At 43.3% G+C, this 24,819-nt stretch overlaps 1 protein-coding gene across 1 annotated transcript in view; it reads right to left on the reverse strand.

The window, feature by feature from the left end:
- Positions 1–17,949: 17,949 nt before the first annotated feature.
- LOC126335953 (uncharacterized) overlaps positions 17,950–24,819 on the reverse strand; it is a 72,100-nt gene continuing 65,230 nt past the window's right edge. Inside the window, exon 4 of the mRNA XM_049999430.1 lies at positions 17,950–18,232. Within this exon, the coding sequence (XP_049855387.1) occupies positions 18,104–18,232 (129 nt within the window). The 3' untranslated portion in view covers positions 17,950–18,103. The remainder of the gene's footprint in view (positions 18,233–24,819) is intronic.

The following is a 24,819-nucleotide window of genomic DNA, read 5'->3' on the forward strand; positions in this document are numbered from 1 at the left end:
CAAAACTAGCAGTTTCGCGGTTTATTTTTTCATATTTATTTCCACGAAACTTAGGCTTATATCCAAACTTCCTTATTCTACCCATTGTGTTATAACGTTTCACAAAATCATTACATTTGTATCACCAAATCGTAAACAACTAGGATGAAGAAACTGACAAACGATAGTCGACAATGCAGACAGGCTGGCAAACATCAGAATAACAATTCTCTCTTGCAACCCAAATAAAGAGTATTTATATCCGTGGAACATAAATGATTGTTGTACTATAGTCAATGCTGACTACTGCGCAAGATACAGCAAAAATGGACGTGGCGCTGGTTACCATGCTTCACGAACAAATTAATAACTCCGAATCTAATAATCAGATTTGTATGAAACAAACGGCATTTTGTAGCCAAATAATTGGAGCATAGATTAAGACAACAATAAAATTTCGATATTTTTGAGCCTGTTCGCGACTGTGTCCCCTTAAGTGTCGCTGACCTCCTGAATGGCTGTTTTCAGCTCACCAATGGTTTTGGGGTTATTGCTGTACACGATGTCTTTTATATAGCCCCACAAATAGGAGTCGCAAGTGTTCAGATCCGGGGAATATCGCGGCCAATCGAAGCCCATGCTAGTGGCCTATGTGTATCCCAGAGCCAGAATGCGGTCCCCAAAGCGCTCCATCAGAATATCAAATACTCTCCTTCTTCTATGGGGTCGAGCTCCGTCTTGCATGAACCACATCTTGTCGAAATCAAGGTCACTCTGGATAATGAGGATGAAATCATCTTTCAAAACCTTCACGTACCATTCGGTAGCCACCGTGCCATCAAGGAATATCGCACCGATTTTCCCGTGACTTGACATTGCACATCACACACTCACATATTGAGTATGAAGAGACTTCTCGATCGCGAAATGCGAATTCTCGGACCTCGAAATGCCCCAATTTAGCTTGTTGACGAACCCAATCAATGAAAGTGGGCTTCGTCGCTAAACCAAACCATACATACACATACTAATTCCCATCATGCCCTGCGGCCAACGGTGCAATTTGAACGTTTTAACACAAACCGTTATGACGATTTTATTTCACATAGTTCAATAATTGTCATCCTGTATGATGTACAGTAAACTAGCTGCTCCCCGAGGTCTTATCCGCGATTAATGCCGAAACTCACTATCCACGCATATCCGCCATCACAATAATTATCTCTTGGAGATATTTAGGTGCGAGCCACGTGCGGTCCAGCAAAACGAGCGATATCGGAAAAAAAAAACAAAAAAAAAACAGGAAATCTTGAGACGAAGGGAGAAGATGCATAATAAATATTGCACACAACTCACTCCTATACTAAAGGGAAAAAAACTAATCTCTACGCTAAACTTAATGCAGTCATTTGATGGTTAACTTTCATGGATGAATTTTTAGTCTCGTTACCAATACCACGGGAACAGTATTTTTTTCGTAATAAAGGATAGCCTGTGTATTTATTCAAGGGAGAGGTTATCTCCATTCCAAAGTTCATCCAAATCCATCCAGCCGTTTCAGTGTGAAGGAGTAACGAACAGACGAACTTGAAGAGGAAATGAAATGAAACGCCGTGTGGCTCGGGCCTCCCGTCGGGTAGACCGGCCGCCTGGTGCAAGTCTTTTGAGTTGGCGCCACTTCGGTGACCTGCACGTCGATGGGGATGATATGATGATGATGATGATGATGATGATGATGATAACACCATACCCAGTACCTGGGCAGAGAAAATCTGGCAGGAATCGAACCCGGGCCTCTTTGCAAGGCATTCCGTCGCACTGACCACTTAGCTATCGGGAGCGGACACTCGAAGACGAAAGAAAATAAGCAATTTCCAGTTCAGTACAGACAATATTTGTACGTGCGACAACGTCATCCTTCCTCGTGTGTTTGCATGTTACCAGCGGATACGCTCGGATATCGTAATCAATTCCAGCGTCACTAAAAGCCTACCTCGTTCTACGTGTAAAGGCACGACGTCTCTCAGTCGTTGTGACTCTTCATCCATTTCAGAACCTTTAAGACACGCCTGACGCTCAGTGGCTAACATGCACCGGGGCTGTGTGGAATTACGGGTTAAACATTTTGAGGGTTGCATACGCATTGTATTCATTACCTTGAGTCCTATTATGTAGTAGATATTAAACAATAAAAGCGTTTTCACAAATATGATAAAGTTCAAAAGTCAAAGAGTAAATAGCTTTTTCTGAGAGTAATTATTCCACCATATTTCATGTTACATCCTTCAAATAGCACTACACACTTTTAAAAGTAACTTGTGTGTTAATCCATGGTGTAAGCTATCGCAGTGTCAAATTTGATCAAAATCTGTCCAGCCGTTTTAGCGTAACAAACATATACAACATTTATAATACATAACGCGGTAATAATGGTGATACATCATACACATAATCCAAAACATTCAATAAACGTTAGGCATCAAGAGGTCTATTCGTGTAACGTTGATACTACCACAAATGATAGCCATAAAGATAACAATTGCAATGACAACAGCAAAACTATCTGAAAATTTCCGAAATTCCTTTCTGATTCGCATACTTGTATGCAGACGGTATACTGTATATATACATGCGTAAATTAAAACTTCAGATCTTTCACATCACATCATATAATGACTATTAAGTTGAGAAGAACCATCAGAAACATGTGCGGATTTAAAAACAAATAATTCAATATTTCTAACAAATCAATTTAAGAATAAATCGCTTACGAGCTCGCCGATAATGTCAGAACAACTGTGGAAAGTTTATTTAAATAAACGAGTACTACAAACCTGTGTTTAGTGCCACGAAGGAGCATCATCTAGGCAAGTGCCAGTGAACCCCCCCCCCCCCCCCACCTGATTCTTTAAAGAATCGAACTCCCATGTGTAAAACAGCTATGAACATCTGATTACTTCAGAAATGAGTTAATGTGGAAAATGGTTTACGCTACACTTGCAATTGATAAGCGCTCTATGAAATATCAGAAATTCTTGATAGTCGCTAAGTCCTCTCATCATCAAATACAGGACACATATAATCTGAGTAATTAGCGCCCTATTTTAAGCAAAAGCTAATTTTTCATGCATCTCAATGTTTATGACGACATATCTCCTGAATTATGTGTTCGCCAATGCTATAATTTTGCAGGTACATTCAGTGGTACACGCGGATACTGTCTGCGTAATGTCATGCCTGATACTGAAGTTTTACTGCGTGAACAGCGAAAATATACTGAGGAACTATGCAATAAACTTTCTTCCTTGCATCATTTTGTTGAGGAGTTAGCCAGAAAAAGTTTCTGAAGGATTGAAATTCTATCTAAAGTTTGTTGGAAGTCCGAGTAATTAGAGCGTCTGAGTTACACTACCTATAAACAGTTCTTAACTGGAAAACTTGCCTTACTGAGTTAAACCTTTAACAGAAGATTATATCTCGTAATGAGTAGGTTATAACAGCACTTTAAATTTTTGAATTCGGTCAACAATTGTATCAAATATTGAAAATCAGGTTTCTGTTACTCCTGGGAGCCGTTAGATAGGCAACCCATTAGAGGGACAGTGTACCGTGCAGCAGGTTAACCGTTTAGCAATGTAGACTGGCTGAGTACCCGAAGTTGCATGGTTATGTCTTTAGTCCAGTTCTATTAATCCACCTCCTCCTTCACCCTCTCTTGTCCGTCTCAGTTACCCCCCTTCCTCTCCTCACCTTCTCCCCACTCTCTCTGTCCAGCTCCTCCATCCCCCACGTTTTGTCCATGTCCTCGTGCACCTCTGGACATATGCTACTCCTTTTTTCTGTGTATCCGTTCCTCCCCACTCGAGAGTTCTCTCTCTCTCTCTCTCTCTCTCTCTCTCTCTCTCTCTCTCTCTCTCTATCTATCTATCTATCTATCTGCTCCTTCTCCCTCCCTTTGCCCATCTGCTACTTGCCTCTCTGCCCATCTGCCCATCCTCCCTCCGTCCTTTGGGTCCTTATCCTCTGTTCATCTCCTCCTTCTCCTCCCTGTAAGTCCACCTTCCGCCGCCTCTATTTCCTTCTCACCCTCTCTACCTCTTCCTCTCTCCTCTCCCTGACCATCTCCTCCTATTTCCTTCCTCCGTCCATCTCCTCTTCACCCCACGCCCTATCTGTTCATCTCCTCCTCTTTCATTTCTATCCCCATTTTCTCCTCCTTCCCCACCTCCATCTCTTCCTTCCCCCCTCTTTGTCTGACGACCTCTTCCCCTCTCCATTCTCTCTGCACATTATCACTCCCACCAATAGGAAGTAGCTGGTGGTTTCTCCCACAATATTTCTTTCCAGATACTAAGTAAAATTTGTACCAAGGTCGATTTAAATTGATGCAGGGTTTAGGAGGAGTTTTTTTTCTGCGATTTTGCGGGTATACGCACATGTAAAGTATATTTAACATACATTTAACGTACTTCACGCAAGTTGTACACATATTTCACCTGTATCTCTAATAAATTTCTCCCTGCACTTTCGTTCCCACGTAGCTTAATGTTTATGACGTGATATCTCCTGAATTATATGTCGTACAATGATGTAGCTTTGTGGTTACATTCAGCGGCATATGTGCATACTGTCTACGAAATGTTTTGCCAAGAGAGTTAGTAATAAATTTAAACACCATGCATGATGCAACGCTGTTTCACGTATCTCAGTGTTTATGACGTCATATCTCACGAATTATGTGTTCTACAATGATATAGTTGGCCGGTACATTCATTCATATATGTGAATACTGTTTGTAAAATGTGTCGCGAATACAGTAAGTAGTAAAGAAGCAACAAATTAAAACTAATGTCTGATGCGGTAGTTTCACTGCATGAACATTGAAAATGTATAAGCGATAAAATGTTTTCCTGTTATCATTTTGTAGGGGTTATCACCGAGAAGAAGTTTCGTAAAGGTTTGAAATTGGTTGCAAGTAACTAACTACTCACATTCTCAAATACTGATTTATTAATAAAGTCTGAGAATATGCGCGTCGTGGACTACACTTCTTTTTTACTCCCATTCCCACACCTTTGATTTGTAGGTGGTTTTTACCCCACAGAGATTTCTTCCCAACAGCAAATGCTATGTGTGGCGAGTTTGGACGAAATTTGTCCATTTGTATAGAGGAATATACGTACATAAGGAGCGACCAAAAAGATTCCGTTCGAAGGGCTACAGTCCAGAACCGGTATGCTAATCAGGCAAAATCGGCGGAAGCATTGAGGCAATGATCCTACTGACGCACCAGGCTGAAGATACCCGTTTGGTAAAACATGGTGTCGTGCTGCGTGAAGAAGTCCGTAGCTGTCTGACGCACATCCTAGACCGATAGGAATCGCCGAACAATCAAGGCCTTTTTTAAGGGTCCGAAGGAGTGTTAATCACATAGGGTGAAATCAAGACTACACGGTGAGTTGGTGAACGTCTGCCATTTGATTTGGCGTAATTTCTGTATTACGGTATTTGCAATGCAGGGATCAGCACGGAGCTTGGCGCACCGTTCCACAACGTTGCTTTTCGACAGATATGCTGCCCCATTCACAATCTTCGTTCTCCGATGGATGTCTACCTGTGTTTGTCTTGTGAAAGCCAAGAAAGGAATAACGGCACGTCAGTCCTTTTTGGACACATTTGATAATAACGTCGCCATAGTTCAAATTTCGGCATTTACGGCATGCACGCAGGAAAGACGTGAATGCCTCATTAATTCCTTGGCAACATGTCAGTGCGTACGAGGGTTGGAACTTAAATAGTGGCTACTGTTTATTCACAACCGATACAAAAGAGTTACATGTTTGCACCTATTATTGTCCTACAAAGTAGTCACCAGCGTTATGTAGAACCCGTTGCCAGCAATGTGGAAGGCGTAGTATACCGTTAGCAGAGCCTGTTCTGTTGACGGTACGAAAGGAGCGGTCTACTGCCTGTCGAATCTCTGGAACAGTCCTAAAGCGAATGCCACGAAGTGGTTGCTTCGTCTTCGGAATCAAATCAAACTCACAAGGACTTAAGTCTGGAGAGTATGGTGGATGGTCCAGTACTTCCCAGTCCCATCGACCGAACAGACCAGCCCCAGCTTGCGCTGTATGCGTCCTCGCATTGTCGCGCAAAATGATGGTTGGGTTGCGGAGGAAGTGTCGCCGCTTCTTTCGCAAAGCTGGTAGCAAGTGATGCTCCAAAAACGAACAGTAATACGACTTCAGTCCTTGTGACTTCGATTTGATTCCGAGGATGAAGGAAACACTTCGTGGCATTCGCGTCAGAACTGTTCCAGAGATTCGACAGGCAGTAGACCGTTCCATTCGCTCCATCAACAAAACAGGCTCTGCTAACGGTATACTACGAGTTCCAGACTGACGCGCCTAGAACCGCACGTCCACACCGGCGGCAGGTTATCAAGATTTAAGTGAGTCAGAATGTGGTGTAATAGTACGCGCACGAGCGATGGGGCACAGCATCTCCGAGATTTTACTCTACGAACATTTCACTAGAGTACAGTGAATATCAGGAATCTAGTAAAACATAAAATTGCAGACATCGCTGTGGCCGGAAGAAGATACTACAAGAACGGGAGCAACGACGACTGAAGAGAATCGTTCAACGTGACAGAAGTGCAACCCTTCCGCAAATTGCTGCAGATTTCGATCCAGGGCCATCAACAAGTGTCAATAATCGAACATTTCAACGAAACATCATCGATACGGGCTTTCGGAGCGGAAGGCCACTCGTGTACCCTTGATGACTCCACTACTGTACTATTCCGAAGATATCTCATTGCACAGCCTTAGGTGAGGCGGATTCGTCGTGTAACATTCCACCGTCAGAAGAGCCATGTCACGTCTCTACGTTTAAATCATGTGTTAACATACAGCATATAATTTAGATCAGTTCATTGGAGTTTGCCATATTTGTTTTCTGCAGTTGCTTTTGTATAACACAGTTTCTGGTCAAAAGTAACTGCTGATACATTTTCAGTAGAGAAATTTATACACTCCTGGAAATGGAAAAAAGAACACATTGACACCGGTGTGTCATACCCACCATACTTGCTCCGGACACTGCGAGAGGGCTGTACAAGCAATGATCACACGCACGGTACAGCGGACACACCAGGAACCGCGGTGTTGGCCGTCGAATGGCGCTAGCTGCGCAGCATTTGTGCACCGCCGCCGTCAGTGTCAGCCAGTTTGCCGTGGCATACGGAGCTCCATCGCAGTCTTTAACACTGGTAGCATGCCGCGACAGCGTGGACGTGAACCGTATGTGCAGTTGACGGACTTTGAGCGAGGGCGTATAGTGGACATGCGGGAGGCCGGGTGGACGTACCGCCGAATTGCTGAACACGTAGGGCGTGAGGTCTCCCCAGTACATCGATGTTGTCGCCAGTGGTGAGCGGAAGGTGCACGTGCCCGTCGACCTGGGACCGCAGCGACGCACGGATGCACGCCAAGACCGTAGGATCCTACGCACTGGCGTAGGGGACCGCACCGCCACTTCCCAGCAAATTAGGGACACTGTTGCTCCTGGGGTATCGGCGAGGACCTTTCGCAACCGTCTCCATGAAGCTGGGCTACGATCCCGCACACCGTTAGGCCGTCTTCCGCTCACGCCCCAACATCGTGCAGCCCGCCTCCAGTGGTGTCGCGACAGGCGTGAATGGAGGGACGAATGGAGACGTGTCGTCTTCAGCGATGAGAGTCGCTTCTGCCTTGGTGCCAATGATGGTCGTATGCGTGTTTGGCGCCGTGCAGGTGAGCGCCACAATCAGGACTGCATACGACCGAGGCACACAGGGCCAACACCCGGCATCATGGTCTGGAGAGCGATCTCCTACACTGGCCGACACCTCTGGTGATCGTCGAGGGGACACTGAATAGTGCACGGTACATCCAAACCGTCATCGAACCCATCGTTCTACCATTCCTAGACCGGCAAGGGAACGTGCTGTTCCAACAGGACAATGCACGTCCGCATGTATCCCGTGCCACCCAACGTGCTCTAGAAGGTGTAAGTCAACTACCCTGGCCAGCAAGATCTCCGGATCTGTCCCCCATTTAGCATGTTTGGGACTGGATGAAACGTCGTCTCACGCGGTCTGCACGTCCAGCACGAACGCTAGTCCAACTGAGGCGCCAGGTGGAAATGGCATGGCAAGCCGTTCCACAGGACTACATCCAGCATCTCTACGATCGTCTCCATGGGAGAATAGGAGCCTGCATTGTTGCGAAAGGTGGATATACACTGTACTAGTGCCGACATTGTGCATGCTCTGTTGCCTGTGTCTATGTGCCTGTGGTTCAGTCAGTGTGATCATGTGATGTATCTGACCCCAGGAATGTGTCAATAAAGTTTCCCCTTCCTGGGACAATGAATTCCCGGTGTTCTTATTTCAATTTCCAGGAGTGTATTTGCTTTAGGAGTTTGAGGGTCTTGTGGAATCAGGCTATAGTGAGAACGCTGCAGTGTGGATTTTAGTGCTTGTTTATTCTCCGCGTTATATTTTACGTACATTCCATTCTCAGTAGCGCCACATGCAGGTAATTTTCTCTTTTGTGGTATTTGTTAGTAGTACTCTCTGACTGCTCCGTTCGTATTTTTTGAGATCTTATACCACTGTCTTACACACTACGATTTGGCTAGGGACTGTGCTTATTGTGAGTTGACACAGGGATAAGTGGCTGCTGTCCGTGTGGAGGTGGCAGCTGCGTTGGTTTTGATTGACAAGCTTCTGACTGCTGCTCAAAGCTGCGGCGACATCAGGGCACCTGTGACGAGATCTGCGGCAGCTTCGGAACCGTTGGAATACCTTAGTGATCTGGTTGTCACTGCATCTTCTGATACGCAAATCTGACACCCACTCGAGAGTGGGTGGCAGACAGTAGTTGGTTCGCGTGTCACTGGGTGAAAGAGGAACGCGCCGCATGGTTGGCTCCTTACGCCTTAGCAACAGGTACAAGGTGCTACATAGTGTTTATAATACTGAACCAGCATGCCTGTTTTCTATCTCCGTCTGGACAAATGAGATGTAGGCTGTGGTGTCACCGCCAGACACCACACTTCCTAGGTGGTAGCCTTTAAATCGGCCGCGGTCCGTCGGTATACGTCGGACCCGCGTGTCGCCACTATCAGTGATTGCAGACCGAGCGCCGCCACACGGTAGGTCCAGAGAGACTCCCTAGCACTCGCACCAGTTGTACAGCCGACTTTGCTAGCGATGGTTCACTGCCTACATATGCTCTCATTTGCAGAGACGACAATTTAGCATAGCTTTCAGCTACGTCATTTGCTACGACCTAGCGAGGCGTCATATTCTTCAAGAATGTATTCTGAACAGATAATATTGTGAATCATGTACCGTCAAGAGCGACGTTCCTCATTAATGGATTGAAGTTAAGTATCAAACTAATTACGTCCGCTTTCTGAATTCTAATTCCTTGTCATGTTCCAGACCTCACGTCAGTATGGTTCTTCCCTCCTCACGGCAGCGTGCGTGAGCTAAAACGCGTGCATTTCGGCCTCCTCTAGTGACACGGTGTTGGCTCTTCTTCCAACACAACATAGGCATGACAGTCATTGGATGGTAAAATGTTAGGTCGCTGATGTAACCCTACAGGGAAATAGCATGCTGGGTGAGAAAAAATGTTAATTTGCACTCGGTATGTTTGCCCCGTGATGGCGGGGGAGGGGGGGGGGGGAAGGGGGCGGGGTCTTATCCATGACGTAGAGGAGGCCCTGCCGGCGGCTATCGAGCATACTTGGTGCAACTGTCTGCAAATTGTAACACATTTCAGTTCGAATGACGCCTACTTCTTGGGTTCTGAGACCACCCTCACCTTCTTTCGGTGGCTGGCTGATGTACTGAAGGCAGTTAGCGCAGCACGTGCGATGCAGTTAAGCTGTCTTTTTGTAACATTGTACCCAGGGTCGGAAGCGAATTTTTCGGCTTCTGCTGCCGGATGGAGAGTTGTATGGTTATCCTTGACAGGACTGCCGTGTACTATATACAGGAAGCATATTATGGTAATGGAGTACTTGTAGTGTGCACATGGTTCTTTTTTTTTTTTAGATTACAGAACGCCCCCTCCCCTCCCCTTGCCTGTCAAAATCGAAGTCCTCAGAGAATGATCGTCTCGCAGATAGTGTATAGAAAAGATTAATATGATGTTAGTGACTACAAGAGCATCCAAGGGATGGTCCCAGAATTACTATCGCTTATTGAAGCTTATAATACCAGATACTATTAGGAATAGCAATTTGCTCTAAACCGGGAGGGAATAGCAACGAAATCCCAAGTTCAGATTTCAATATTTATCTTAAGGATAGTTCAGTCGCCAATGGCGCCCCCGAGTTTATTGCACTAAAGAGCGCGATAATATCTACATAGTTTATCATAGATCCCGAATGAAAATTAATCTGGCGAAGTTAAGTGTCAAAGATTCGTCAAAGATGATAATCAGATGCTTTCATAGACCGCGTGACTCAGGAGCGGTACCGATAGAGCACTTCAGAGAGAACTTACGGAGTATCGTTAGCAATTATTCTGCTCATACTGTTGCAATGGGTGAGTGGACTTCAACTTGCCTCGTACAGATTGGGAGAGTCTTGCTATCTAAACGAGAGCCAGAGACAGGGATTCGTATGACATTATTCTGAATGACTTGTTTGAAAATTACTTTGAGCAGATAGTTAGATAACTAAATGGTGAATGTAGCGCCTTAGATCTCCTAGCAACAAACAGGCCTGAACTTATCGAATTAGTTAACGTAGAAAAAGGCAACAGTGACCATAAGGCTGTGATAGGAACTATGATTTTGGGGTCTACAAGGAATGTGAAGAAAGGTAGGAAGATATTTTTGCTTAGCAAGAGTGAAAGGACACAAATTTCAGAGTATGTGAGGAGTCAACATCAAATATTCAGTGATGAGGAGGCGATGTGGAACACAAATCGAAGAAATTCAAAAAAATCGGTCAGTATGCTTTAGAAAAGTATATTCAGAGCAAGGTATTAAGGGATGGGAAAGACACATCGTGATTTAATAGCCGTTTTAGAAAACTGCTGTGTAAAAAAAAGAGAGCCTCATCTCACGTTCAAGAGAAGTCAAAACCTAGTTGACAAACAAAAGCTGAGCGAAGCGAAAATGAGCGTAATGAGATCAATGAGAGAAGCGTCTAGTGAATTTGAAAGTAAAACTTGTCAACCGATCTGAGGAGAAACATCAAGAGGTTTTGGTCTTGTGTAGAACCAGTGAGTGGTTCGAAATCATCTGCACGGTCACTCAGAGACCATACTGGAACCGAAACGGAATATAACAGAGTGTAGGCCGAAATACTAAATATGGTCTTTCGAAACTGTTTCACCGCGGAAGATGTAACACAATCCTTCTTTTCAACCATAGTGCGAAAGTCGAATTTTTCAGATACTGAGATAACCGGTCGCGGAACAGAGAAGCAACTACAATCCATGTTGTGGGAAAGCATCAGGACCAGATGAGATACCGGTAATGTTGTACAAACATCAAGAACTTGCTCCGCTTCTAGCAGAAGTTTGTCGTAGATCGCTGGAGCAGCGAAAGGTACCTAGCGACTGGAAAATAGTACATGTCCTTCCCGTTTACAAGAAGGACAGATGCACACAATTATAGACCTACTGTATATCGTTGACGCCAACTCTTGTAGAATTTTTGAAAATGCTTTTTGCTCAAGAATTATGACGTTTTAGGAGAACGAAAATCTCTTCTATAAAAATTAACAAGGATTTCGCAAACAGAGATCTCGTGAAACTCATCTCGATCTGTTCCTCCATGACATTCACAACGCCGTATATAGCGACGCTCAGGTTGGTGCCATGTTCCCGGAATTCAGGAAGGCATTTAACAACTTACCGCACTGCCGATTAGTGGAAAAAAATACGAGATTATCGAGTATCGGACCAGATTTGAGACAGGATTCACAACTTGCTTGTGGATAGAAGTCAACATGTCGCTCTTAATGAAACAAAATCGATAGATATAAAGGCAATTCCTGGAGTACCTCAAGGAAGTGCGAGAGGACGTTATTTTTTACATTGTACATAAATGATCAAGTAGAAAGCATCAGGTGCTCTTTAAGACTATTTGCAGATGATTCAGAACGACTTCCAGAGAATTGATGAATGGTGTAGGCTCTGGCAGTTGACCCTGACCGTAAATAAATGTAATATGTTGTGCTTATAAAGGAAAAGAAATCCACCACTCTACAAAAACACTGTTGACACAAATTGCTGGAAGCCGCATCTACCGTAAAATGCCTAGGAGTAACAATCCAGAGTGACCTTAATTGGAACGACCATATAAAACAAAAAGTATGAAAAGCAGATGCCAGTCTCAGATTCATAGGAAGAATATTAAGGAAATGTAACTTACCCGCGAAGGAAGTGGCTTATAATGCGCTTGTTCCATCGACTCTTAAGTTTTGTTCACGAGCATGGGATCCGTACCAGATAGGACTGATAAAAGAGAGAGAGAGAAGATTCATCGAAGAGCGCCTCGTTTCGCCATGGGATCGTTTAGTCGACGCACGTGCATTATCAAGAAGCTCAGAAAAATCCGTAGAAAGACATTATAAGAGAGACGTTCTGCATCACAGAAGGTTTACTATTGAAATTTCGTGAGAGCACTTTCCCGGAAAAGTCGGACAACATATTGCTTCCTTGCATATACATTTCGCGTAATGAACACGATTACAAAACTTGAGAAATTAGAGCTAATAGAGAGGCTTACCGACAACATCCTTTGCATGTGCCATTCGCAAGTGGAACGTAGTAGGGTAGATCAGTTCGTGGAACCAGATCTACCCTCCACCACACACCATGATGAGGTTTTCGTAGTGTGATGTAAATGTAGATGTAGCGAGAGAAATTGACAGTGAACATGGAAGAGAGATGGATGATGACAATCGCAGTGGGAGCCAAAGAGAGAAGAGAAACTGATGGTTTGTGAGAAACAGTGGCAGTGAAAGAGGAAGAGAAATAGATGGAGATGGAACAGTGGGAGAGAAAAAGGGAAGAGACAGTGGAAATGAAAAATACAGATGAGTAGAGACTATCCAGAGGTTTTGGGTGGTCTGGTCCGTCCCCGACCGACGAACTTTAACACGTAGGTACGGGGAAGAGCGCGTTTTGGACCGAAATTTTAAACCCGTAGGTATGGAAGATTAAATAAGTTGGACCCCCAGAAAATTTGAGCTGCGTAGATATGGAGAAGATAGTGACAGTGGGGATGGAAGGCAAAGGGAAAAGTGTAAGTAAGAGAGAAGTCAGTGCAACTACGACATGCTGTAAATCAATGGGAGAAAAAGACAGTGGCAGTGAAAGGGTGATGCTGAGTATGAAGGCCTAATTGTAAAGAAACACTGGGCAAAAGGACTGGAAGTGTTTTGTGGTATATGTTTGCTTGCCAAAATTTTTGGTGAGAAGGTGGAATCAGTACTAATGCAGCTGTTTAAGTTTATTTCTGTCGGGGTCTTTTAAAGAGGAACATATTCGCCTTTTCGTGATCTGACACAAGCATTTTTCCGCTGACTAGTATTACTTAAAACTTGAAATTTGCTATCTAGTGTTTAAAAACAAAAAAAGCTTCAGAGAACACTAATATGATATTGTATTCGATCGTAGAAGTCATTTTCTAAACATTTATTGTCAAATAGTAATAAAAACAGCTATTGCCACATCATAAATACACTGACGAAAAAAAACTGCGACTTCAAGAAATACAGTAATTGCGCGACATAATCGAAAGTTGGTGGGCTTATTACTACTTCTGAAATATGATTATTCACGTTTCGCGCCAGTGGCATAATAGTGGCTCTTGTAGCGCCGTTCCCTGAGGATGTGCATCAGGTTTGCTTTAAATACAGGCTGTAACGGTCGTGAACGTTAGTTACTTTTGTGATTGAACGTGGTGAGCTGATGTTAGCCAAGAACGCCTTTAAGGCAACCAAGAGGCCATTATCAACACTTCACTGAGTTTGAACGAGATCGTGTAATAAGACTACGAGAAGCTGGGTGTTCCTTCTGGTTTACTGCAGAAAGGCTTGGCAGGAATGTAGCGACTGTGTATGATTGCTTGCATCGGTGGTCACGAGGATGTACGGTCGCAAGAAGACCGGACCTCTGACGGCCAAGTGGCACTACGGAAAGGGAAGACTGTCGTATTGGAAGTATGGCTCTGGCGCATCGTACTGCATTTGCAGCAGCAATTTGAGCAGCAATTAGCACCACAGTTACACAACGAACTGTTACAAATCGGTTACTTTAAGGACAGCTCCGAGCCAGACGCCCTGTAGTGTGGTTTTCACTGACCCCAAACCACTGCCATATGCGATTTCAGTGGTATCAAGTGAGATGTTACTGGAGGGCAGGGTGGAGGTCTTTTGTGTTTTCTTCCTGGGTGCCACAGATGGACGTGTGTTAGTTAGTAGGGGGCCAGTTGAGGGCCTGCAACCAACCTGTTTGAGTGCTAGACACACTGGATCTACAGCAGGAGTTATGGTGTGGGGTGTGTTTTCGTATAAGAACTGGAGCGATCTCTTGGTTATCCCACGCACCCTGAGTGCAAATTTGTACGCCAGTCTGGTGATTCGACCTGCTGTGGGGTGCCATTCATGAACAGCACTCCACAGGGTGTTTTCAAACAGGATACAGGTCTCCCACATGCCGCTGTTGTAACCCAACATACTATACAGAACGTCGACGTGTTGCCTTGGCTTGCTCGATCACCAGAACTGTCTCCAATCGAGCTCATGTGAGACATCGTCGGACAACTCCAGAGTTATGCACAACCAGCATTAATCATCCCTGTACTGACCGCAACAAGCGCCTGAAATTCAGCTGCCTTGTATACTTAACATAAATGGTTCAAATGCTCTGAGCACTATGAGACTTAACTTCTAAGGTCATCAGTCCCCTACAACTTAGAACTACTTAAACCTAACTAACCTAAGGACATCACACACATCCATGCCCGAGGCAGAATTCGAACCTGCGACCGTAGCGGTCGCGCGGTTCCAGACTGTAGCGCCTAGAACAGCACGGCCACCCCGGCCGGCATACTTAACATAAGACATACAAGATATGCACGATATTAAAGCTGCTCTACATATGATGTATTTATCATTCTTATGGCTAACAGTGTACTAAAAATTCACTGGGGACGGGTCTCATTTAGACTCGGGGAGCAGGGATTTACTGGTAATACTCTAGATGTTGACTGTACCTTGCGGAAAAAACAATTTTGTATTACTTGTAGATTTAAATAAACGTTCCACCGTTGTTGTGGCATTATCGTTGGCTTAATTTGGGGGTTTATCCTTGAATTAACATTAATTTTGGTTAGAATTATTGTATTATTTGTTTTTAATCTTATTTTTTCTAATAGTTCTCAACTATTATGGCATTGTATGGTGCAATGTGAAGAATCTAATGATTCTGCATAAGTCACTGCTTTTCCATTGCAGATATCAGCCTACATGACTTCTCCTTTCTTTGATAACGAGGACGGAGGGGGGAGGGAGTAGTGGAGGACTGATGTGTGAACGGAGGGGGGTTGGCTTAGGGTGCGCGTCTTCAAAATATTATGCATTTGTAGATACAGAATCATCTGCAAACAAGTGTTCATGTTAAAAAGAATGTTCGGAAATTTTCAGATTCGTTTGCTGTTGACACTGCAATTGCTCTCTTTCTGGCTATCAGTTGTGGTAATATCAACGTTTCACACATTGGCCTCCTGATGATTTGTAAAGTAATGAGGAGTTTTGGAGAGACAGAGCGTGTTATTGCTGGAGCCTTGGTGTTGGGAGCCATCAGGTATGACTTTAGGTCATAGCTAGTAGTGTCTGAGAGAACATTGATGGCACAGTGGTACATCACGGACATCCTGTGTCCTCTTGCGGTATCTCTTACAGTACTCTGGTGCCATTTGTTGAACAGGACAATGCTTGCTCACACATGGCACATGTCTGTGAACTGACTACAGGATGTTGAGGTACTCACATGGCCAACAAAACTCCCACGTCTGTCGCCGATAGAACATGTGTGAGTTCAGCCCTGACGTCAGTTCTGCCGATATTAAGAATCAGTTGTGGTTCAACTTGCCCATGTACAACGTGTTTTGACATGCTTCCCATCCGATCCAGTGCATGCATTCAGACCAGAAAGAGATAACGTCATACAGATAAATGGGCTCATACTGCTCGTGCCTTTGCAAATTGCACTCGATTTTGTAATCGCTGAAATAATAGTTCATTACGGTCTAATTGAAATGAAAATGATGTATTACAAACAATAAAAATATAAAAGCCATAACGAATTTACACCTGTACATCATTCTAGAGATACTCTTGCGTATTTGCCCACTTGATGAAGTTTGTAGACCTGTCTGTTCAGACTGGACATCATTTGCTTTTTCCAGATACTATCTACAGTTACTAATGGCATCGTTGTTACTATATTCCCCTTAATTAATTATCCCTCTGATAGCATGTATATATACCAAGTTATTAAAACTCTAAGCAGATTATAATGTCACTTAAAAACCGTCTTGATTGCAATTTTTTTTATTCATATGACCGGTTTCGGTTCATTCAGAACCATCTTCAGATCTGATATTTCAGTTACAGGAGTAACCCGTCCAAATCCAGCAATTTTCACATGCTACGTCACATAAAATTGCTAGAGTTGGTTCTGAATGAACCGAAACCGGTCAATGAATTTTTTAAAAAAATTGCAATCAAGACGATTTTTAAGTAACATTGTAAAATCACTGATTGCTGTTATCCCATAAGACATTATGTCTGTTTTTGCAAAGTCTAAGCAGATTATGTTTTCAGAGGTATTACTTATTACTGTTTGTCTGCAGCTCGTGGTCGTGCGGTAGCGTTCTCGCTTCCCGCGCCCGGGTTCCCGGGTTCGATTCCCTGCGGGGTCTGGGATTTTCTCTGCCTCGTGATTACTGGGTGTTTTGTGATGTCCTTAGGTTAGTTAGGTTTAAGTAGTTGTAAGTTCTAGGGGACTGATGACCATAGATGTTAAGTCCCATAGCGCTCAGAGCCATTTTTTTATTACTGTTTGAAAGAATATAAGATACAGCTAGGTAGAATAACATTAAATCTGACTTATCCAGGTGGCTCACTTCCGCCTTCAGTTGAAATAAGCCGCGAAAAATAAGATATAAAACTAATACCGACTTAGCCCGCCCGCCTAGCCGCGCGGTCGAATGCGCTGCTTCCCGAGTGGAAAGGCGTGACGGTACCTGGCACGAATCCGCCCGAGGATTAGTGTCGAGATCCGGTGTGCCAGCCAGCCTGTGAATGATTTTTAAGGCGGTATTCCATCTGGCCCCGCGAATGATGGCTGGTTCCCCGTATTCCGCCTCAGTTACACTATGTCGGCGATTGCTGCGCAAACACTGTCTCGGCGGGCCGCTGTGACCGAGCGGTTCTAGGCGCTTCAGTCCGGAACCGCGCTGCTGCTACGGTTACAGGTTAGACGCCTGCCTCGGACATGGATGTGTGTGATGTCCTTAGGTTAGTTAGTTTTAGTACTTCTAAAGTCTAGGGGACTGTTGACCTCAGATGTTAAGTCCCATAGTGTTTAGAGCCTTTTGAGCCAAACCCTGTCTCCACATAAGCGTACACAATAATTACTCTAGCATGTAAACATTTGGGGCTTCACTTGTCTGGTATAAGTGGGGGGACCGCACAATAACCTAGGATTCGGTGTGGGGCGGCGGTGGGGTGGGTGGTGTGGGGTTGTGAACCACTGAGGACTACGGCGGAACGAAGCTTCTCCATCTAGGTCCTCGGTTCAATACACAATATACACACACAATACCAACTTAAAACTAAAAAATACTGTATTTATTCAAAAGTTTTACCTTTTATTGCCTGAGGATAAATATGTTATTACACTGGCATTGTCCGTCGATAGAAGTTTTTTTCTCTACCAGAGTAATTGTATTTTACTGTAATAATCAGATGAAATTAGATCGCAGCAGATTTGAAGCGGAATGTTTACAATTGTTATCTGTTAGTAGGAACTAATCTACTACTCGGCTATTTTGTGCAGTTTATCGAAAACGGCTTCACTGTCCGTGGGCTCCTCAAGGATTTTTTCCAGTAGTCCCAAGACATACTTTTCTCTGTCCATCTTCTCTGATAGCAAATCATTTTCCGTCTGTAAGAAACAAAAGCCAACAAAAATATCAGACGTCAAACACTTTTTCTGCGTTTACATTCGTATTATTTCAAGCGTAAGATATTTCTGTACAGCTACATAGTACCTTGCCCGTGTAATGGAAATACGTGGAACTGACAACTTTTTCGGAATGTACCGGAGGACCACTGTATACACTTATTGCAGTTGGCATTCTATGGGAAGCGAATGATACAAATTATGGATAAATACAGATGGTTTTGCTTGAGTTATTACTTTCCACCGCAGATCTCAGCCTACTTCGTTTAACCCTCTTTAACAATACGAGCACGAGTGCGGAGTGGGGGAGGGGGAGGGTTAGGGCAGTGGAGGAGTAATGTGTGGGAGGGAATGGAGGGAGAGGGTTGGTGAAGGGAGCTCATGTTGAAGATTTTACCACCCACAGAAATTTATTATTGAATGGATGAGAATAGCATAAACGATTCTGGACTATGGTATTTATGCTTAGTATTGTACCATACCATACTGCACTTAGTAATATAACCATGATGTCTCAGGTTTCGGCTGCCTACATGCAGAGTCAGGAGAGCAGTAAGATGCTTTGTCGGCAGCAACCTGACACACCTTCATCAACAATACACACACACACACACACACACACACACACACACACACACACACACGTGCGTGTAAAAAATTGTTACAATGTTATTTCTACGTATGATTGTTTGTATTATTTAACAGTAATACGTAAACTTTATCAACAACAGGCAGGCGCCAACACAAACACAAACTCTAACACGTGCAGCACAATTTTATATTCAGTTGCAGATAAGCATGAATTTTTTACAAATTGTCCCAAACGTTATTGTTTTACGTTTAGTTACAGACAGGCATAAATTTTCAATAGCCCAATAGCAGGGGAGACAGAGGGAAGTTGTTACATGAGGCGATTTGTTACATTCGAAGTTTTCCTTGAATTTAGTACACTTTGATACAACTAACCCTGATCTTCCCTACTATAGTGCGATTGAAAATGAAGCTTATCTGTAACCAAACATAAAATGACGATATATGGGCCAGTTTGTTACAATTACTTTGATGCTTTTCTGTAACCAAATATAAAATGGCGATGTATGGGGTATTTTTTAACAACTTCGTTGGTGGTTAGTTGTTGCAATATAACGACCTGTCCCATGTTACATGCGTGGCAGTGTTACAGTGTATCAGCTTGCTCCCTGTCACCAAACGTGTATCCAATTCAGATGCTAAAACTATTCTTCAGTGTCTTCTTTCATCAAAGTGTTATGAATACTCGATTATTAGCAGAAGACGACAAATATTTTGTTGAGCAAGATGAAGCTTTCACCCCAGAAAAGAGTCGCTATAATTTTTGTCTGTCTCTGAAAATTAATTGAAAGAGCTAGTTGAAAGTGTAGCAACCTTTATTATAAATGTGTTTTAAATTCATATGTTAAAGCTACTGTTCGGTATGCTATTTCATCGAAGTGTGACAGCATAAGCCAATCTTGTCAAGTTTACCATAAACTGTAGGTTAGATCAGAAGTGCCAATAAGTGATCCATGTGTGTATGTAACAGTTCAGAACAAATCTTTACGTGTTTTCACAAGTAATACAGCCAGTTTCAGTGAAACGATTCAACCAATTAACAACAGTTTGTCTTTGACGTGGTGCTATGCGATATGTAGTGCACATCTGCATCTACATCATACTCTGCAAGCCACCTAATGGTGCGTCGCGGAGGGTATTTTTTGTTCCACAAACTCAGCCCTCCGACAGTGTTCCACTCGCGTGGTAAGAATGGCTGTCGGTAAGCCTGTGTATTGCCTCTAATTTCTCGAACTATCTCGTCGTGGTCAATAGGTGAGGTGTATGTGGGGGAAGTAATATGTCGTCAAATTGTTCGCGGGAAGTCTCTCCTGTAACGTTTACCAGCGGAGTTATTAAGCATCTCCGTAACGCTCTCGCGCTGGCTAAACGATCCCGTGTTGAAACGCGCCGATCTTCGTTGAATCTTCTCTATCTCTTCTATCAGTCCTACCTGATACGGATCTCAGATACATGAACAATATTCAAGAATCGTTCGAACAAGTGCCTTTTAAGCCACTTCCATTCTTAAGATTCTTTCTATGAATCTGAATCTGACGTCTGCTTTTCTCACTATTTATTTTATGTGGTTATTCCACTTAAGGTCATTCTGGATAGTTACTACATGTCATTTTACGGTAGATACGGTTTCCAGAAATTTGTCTGAAAGGGGTGGTTGTAGGGTAATGGATTTCGTTTCCTATATAAGCGTAGAATGTTACTTTATTTACTTTCAGGATCAACTGCCAGAGCCTGCACCATTCATCAGTTCTCGGTAGGTCATTCTGCAAATAGTTACTATCTTATGGCATTGCCACTTTAGACATCTGCGAATAGCCTTAAGGATCATCCGATGCCTTCTACTAGATTTTATATGTAAATACGAGGGCTATCCAGAAAGTAAGTTCCGATCGCTCGCGAAATGGAAACCACTATAAAAATCCGATGAAGCTTTGCACAGATGTGTTGGCCAGTGTCTACATCTACATGAATACTCTGCAAATCACATTTAAGTGCCTGGCAGAGGGTTCAACGAACCATCCTCACAATTCTCTATTATTCCAATCTCGTATAGCGCGCGGAAAGAATGAACACCTGTATCTTTCCGTACGAGCTCTGATTTCCCTTATTTTATCGTGGTGATCGTTCCTCCCTATGTAGGTCGGTGTCAACAAAATATTTTCGCATTCGGAGCAGAAATTTGGTGATTCGAATTTCGTGAGAAGATTCCGTCGCAACGAAAAACGCATTTCTTTTAATGGTTTCCAGCCCAAATCATGTATCATTTCTGTGACACTCTCTCCCATAATAATACAAAACGTGGTGCCTTTCTTTGAAATTTTTCGATGTACTCCGTCAGTCCTATCTGTTAAGGATCCCACAACGCGCAGCAGTATTCTAAAAGAGGACGGACAAGCGTAGTGTAGGCAGTATTCTTAGTAGGTCTGCTACATCTTCTAAGTGTCCTGCCAATAAAACGAAGTCTTTGGTGAGCCTTCCCCACGACATTTTCTATGTGTGCCTTCCAATTTAAGTTGTTCGTAATTGTGATACTTAGGTATTTAGTTTAATTTACGGCCTTTAGATTAGACTCATTTATCGTGTAACCGAAGTTCAACGAGTTCCTTGTAGCACTCATGTGGATGACCTCACACTTTTCGTTATTCAGGGTCAACTGCCACATTTCGCACCATTCAGATATTTTTTCTAAATCGTTTTGGAGTTTGTTTTGATCTTCTGATGACTTTATTAGTTGATAAACGACAGCGTCATCTGCAAACAACCGAAGACGCCTGCTCAGATTGCCTCCCAAATCGTTTATATAGATAAGGAACAGCAAAGGGCCTATAACACTACTTTGGGGAACCCCAGAAATCACTTCTGTTTTACTCTATGACTTCCCGTCAATTACTACGAACTGTGACCTCTCTGACAGGAAATCACAAATCCAGTCACATTACTGAGACGATATTCCATAAGCACGCAATTTCACTACGAACCGCTTGTGTGGTACAGTGTCAAAAGCCTTCCGGAAATCCAGAAATACGGTATCGATCTGAAATCCCTCGTCAATAGCACTCAACACTTCAAGCGAATAAAGAGATAGTTGTGTTTCACAGGAACGATGTTTTCTAAACCCATGTTGAGTGTGCGTCAATAGACCGTTTCCTTCGAGGTAATTCATAATGTTCGAACACAATGTATGTTCCAAAATCGTGCTGCATATCCACGTTAACGATATGGGCCTGTAATTTGGTGGATTATTCATGCTCTGTAGAACGCCCGTCGATCGCGTCACATCGTTCTTTCCAGTTCTGAGCGCACAGTGAACACGTAAATGTACCTATAAAATAGTGTCTCCCGCCAAGTGCGAGAGCCTGGTGCGAAATTTCGCCTGAAGCTATACAGCCCAAGCAACACAACTGTCACGCCGTTCCTTCTTCGTGACAATTCCCAGCTGCACTCTGCTGAGGCAATGAGGATTCCCCTGCAGCGTTTTCAGTGGAAAGCGTTCGATGACCCACAATACAGACCGCAATTCACCCCCTGAGTTTCATCTCTGCTCGCACGAACCGCTAACTACGAAGACAACATTTTGACACAGACAACGAGGTGTAGACCTGCGTAGAGAATTAGCGGAAAGCACTGGCGGCTGCCATCTGTGACGAGGGTATTGAAAATTAGTACAACAGCACGACAAATGTCTAAGTGGGAGCGGCGATTATAGCGATAATTAGCTGAGAGTTGTGGCTAGCTGTTACAAATAAAACATTTTTTATTTTTACAGTAGTGCCCATTTCGCGGACTATCGGAACTTACTTTCCGGATAGCCGTCGTGTTAGAAAACTTCTTCGTAAACAAAGAGAACTGCATCTCAGATTCAAGAGAAATAAAAACCTGTCTAAAAAAAGCTGAACGAAGAGAAAATGAGCATAACAAGAGCAATGAACAATAACGGTCGTATTACACTTCCTTGAGGTACTCAGGAAATTACCTTTATATCCGTCGATTTTGTTTCGTTAGAAGTGACTTGTTGAGTTCTATCTGCAAGGAAGTCTTGATCCAGTCCAAATAACCTGCAACACTCAATAATCTCATATTTTCATCACTAATGGGCAGAGTGGGACGGTGTTAAATGCCTTCCTGAATTCAAGGAACACGGCAGCAACCCTAAGCGCTACTGTCTACGGCGCTGTGGATCTCATGGAGAAACAGAAACAACTAAGCTTCACAAGATCTCTGTTTACGGAAACCATGCTGATTTTTATAGAGGAGATTTTCATTCTAAAAAAAAAAAGCCATAACTATTGGGCATGTCAACGATATAGGTCTATAATTGTGTGCATCTGTCATGAATTTAGAAATTTGTGGTAATGACTATGGAACCAAAGTGCTGAGTTCATCGGTCCTAGGCTTACACACTACTTAATCCAACTTAAACTAACTTACGCTAAGGACAACACACACACCGGTGCCCGAGGGAGGACTCGAACCTCCGACGGGGGCATCCGTCCTAAGGCTCTTCTTAAAAACGAGAATGACATGTACTGTTTTCCAGTCTCTTTAGGCACCCTTCGTTGCTCCAGCGATCGTCGGTAAATTACTGCTAGAAGGGGAGCAATTTCTTTCTCGTAATCTTTGTAGAATCTTATAGATCTCATCTGATCCTGACGTCTTTCCATTACTAAGCCATTCCAGTTGTTTTCCTATTCCGCGATCGGGTATCTCAATATCTGCCATTTCGACATTCGAACGACGATTGAAAGGAGGGAGCGTGTTATGATCTTCCGCGGTGAAACAATTTCGGAAGACGGAATTCAGTATTTCGGCGTCCTCTCTGTTATCTCCCGTTTCGGTGCCAGTACGAGTATAATCACTGAATGAGTGAATACATGATTTTGACCAACTTATTGGTTTTACATACGACCAAAACTCAGATCGATTGACAAAGTTTCACTTTCAAAGGCATTTAACGCCTTTCTCATTGCTCTTGTTATGCTCATTTTCTCTTTGTTCAGCTCTTGTTTTAGACAGGTTTTTACTCCTCTTGAATCTGAGGTGAAGTTCTCTATTTTATTTCTCTTGAATCGGAGATGAAGTTCTCTTTGTTTACGAAGAAGTTTTCTAACACGGCTATTAAACCACGGTGGGTCTTTCCCATTCCTTAAGACCTTACTCGGAAAACACTTGTCTAGGGCATATTGTATGATGCCCTTGAATTTTTTCCATCTTTTCTCCATATCTTCGACCATATCACCGAATATTTGATGCTGACTGCTCACATGCTCTGAAATTTATATCCTATCACTCTTGCTAAGGAAAAATTTCTCCCTACCTTTCTTAACATTATTTGTAGGATCCGTTGTCATAGATGCTGTCACAGCCTTATGATCACTGATACCTTCCTCTACGTTAACCGATTCAATAAGCTCAGGTCTATTTGTTGCCAGGAGGTCTAAGACGTTACCTTCACGAGTTGGTTCCCTAACCATCTGCTCTAAGTAATTTCAGGATAAGACATCTGGAATGATGGCACACGAATTCCTGTCTCTGGCATCAGTTTTGATAGCATGACTCTGCCAGTCTATACCTGGCAAGTTGAAGTCACTCCCTCTTATAACGACATAATCGGGAAATTTGTTAACGATATTCTGCAACTTACGTCTGAAGTGCTCTATCACTAGAGCTCCTGACACAGCCGATCAATAAAAGCACCCGATTACTATACTTGACCGCTCTTTGATACTTAACTTCACCCAGATTAATTCACAATCAGAGTCCTTCATACACTCGCTAGATTTTATCGAATTCTTTGCTGTAATAAACACGCCGCCACCATTGTCGACTGACCTACGATAAATAGTCTAAAAACTGTTCAAATTTGTGTGAAATCCTGTGGGACTTAACTGATAAGGTCATCAGTCCTTAAGCTTACACACTACTTAACCTAAATTATCCTAAGGACAAACACACACACCCATGCCCATGGGAGGACTCGA

The sequence above is a fragment of the Schistocerca gregaria genome, chromosome 2, assembly GCF_023897955.1.
Source record: "Schistocerca gregaria isolate iqSchGreg1 chromosome 2, iqSchGreg1.2, whole genome shotgun sequence".
Lineage (NCBI taxonomy): Eukaryota > Metazoa > Arthropoda > Insecta > Orthoptera > Acrididae > Schistocerca > Schistocerca gregaria.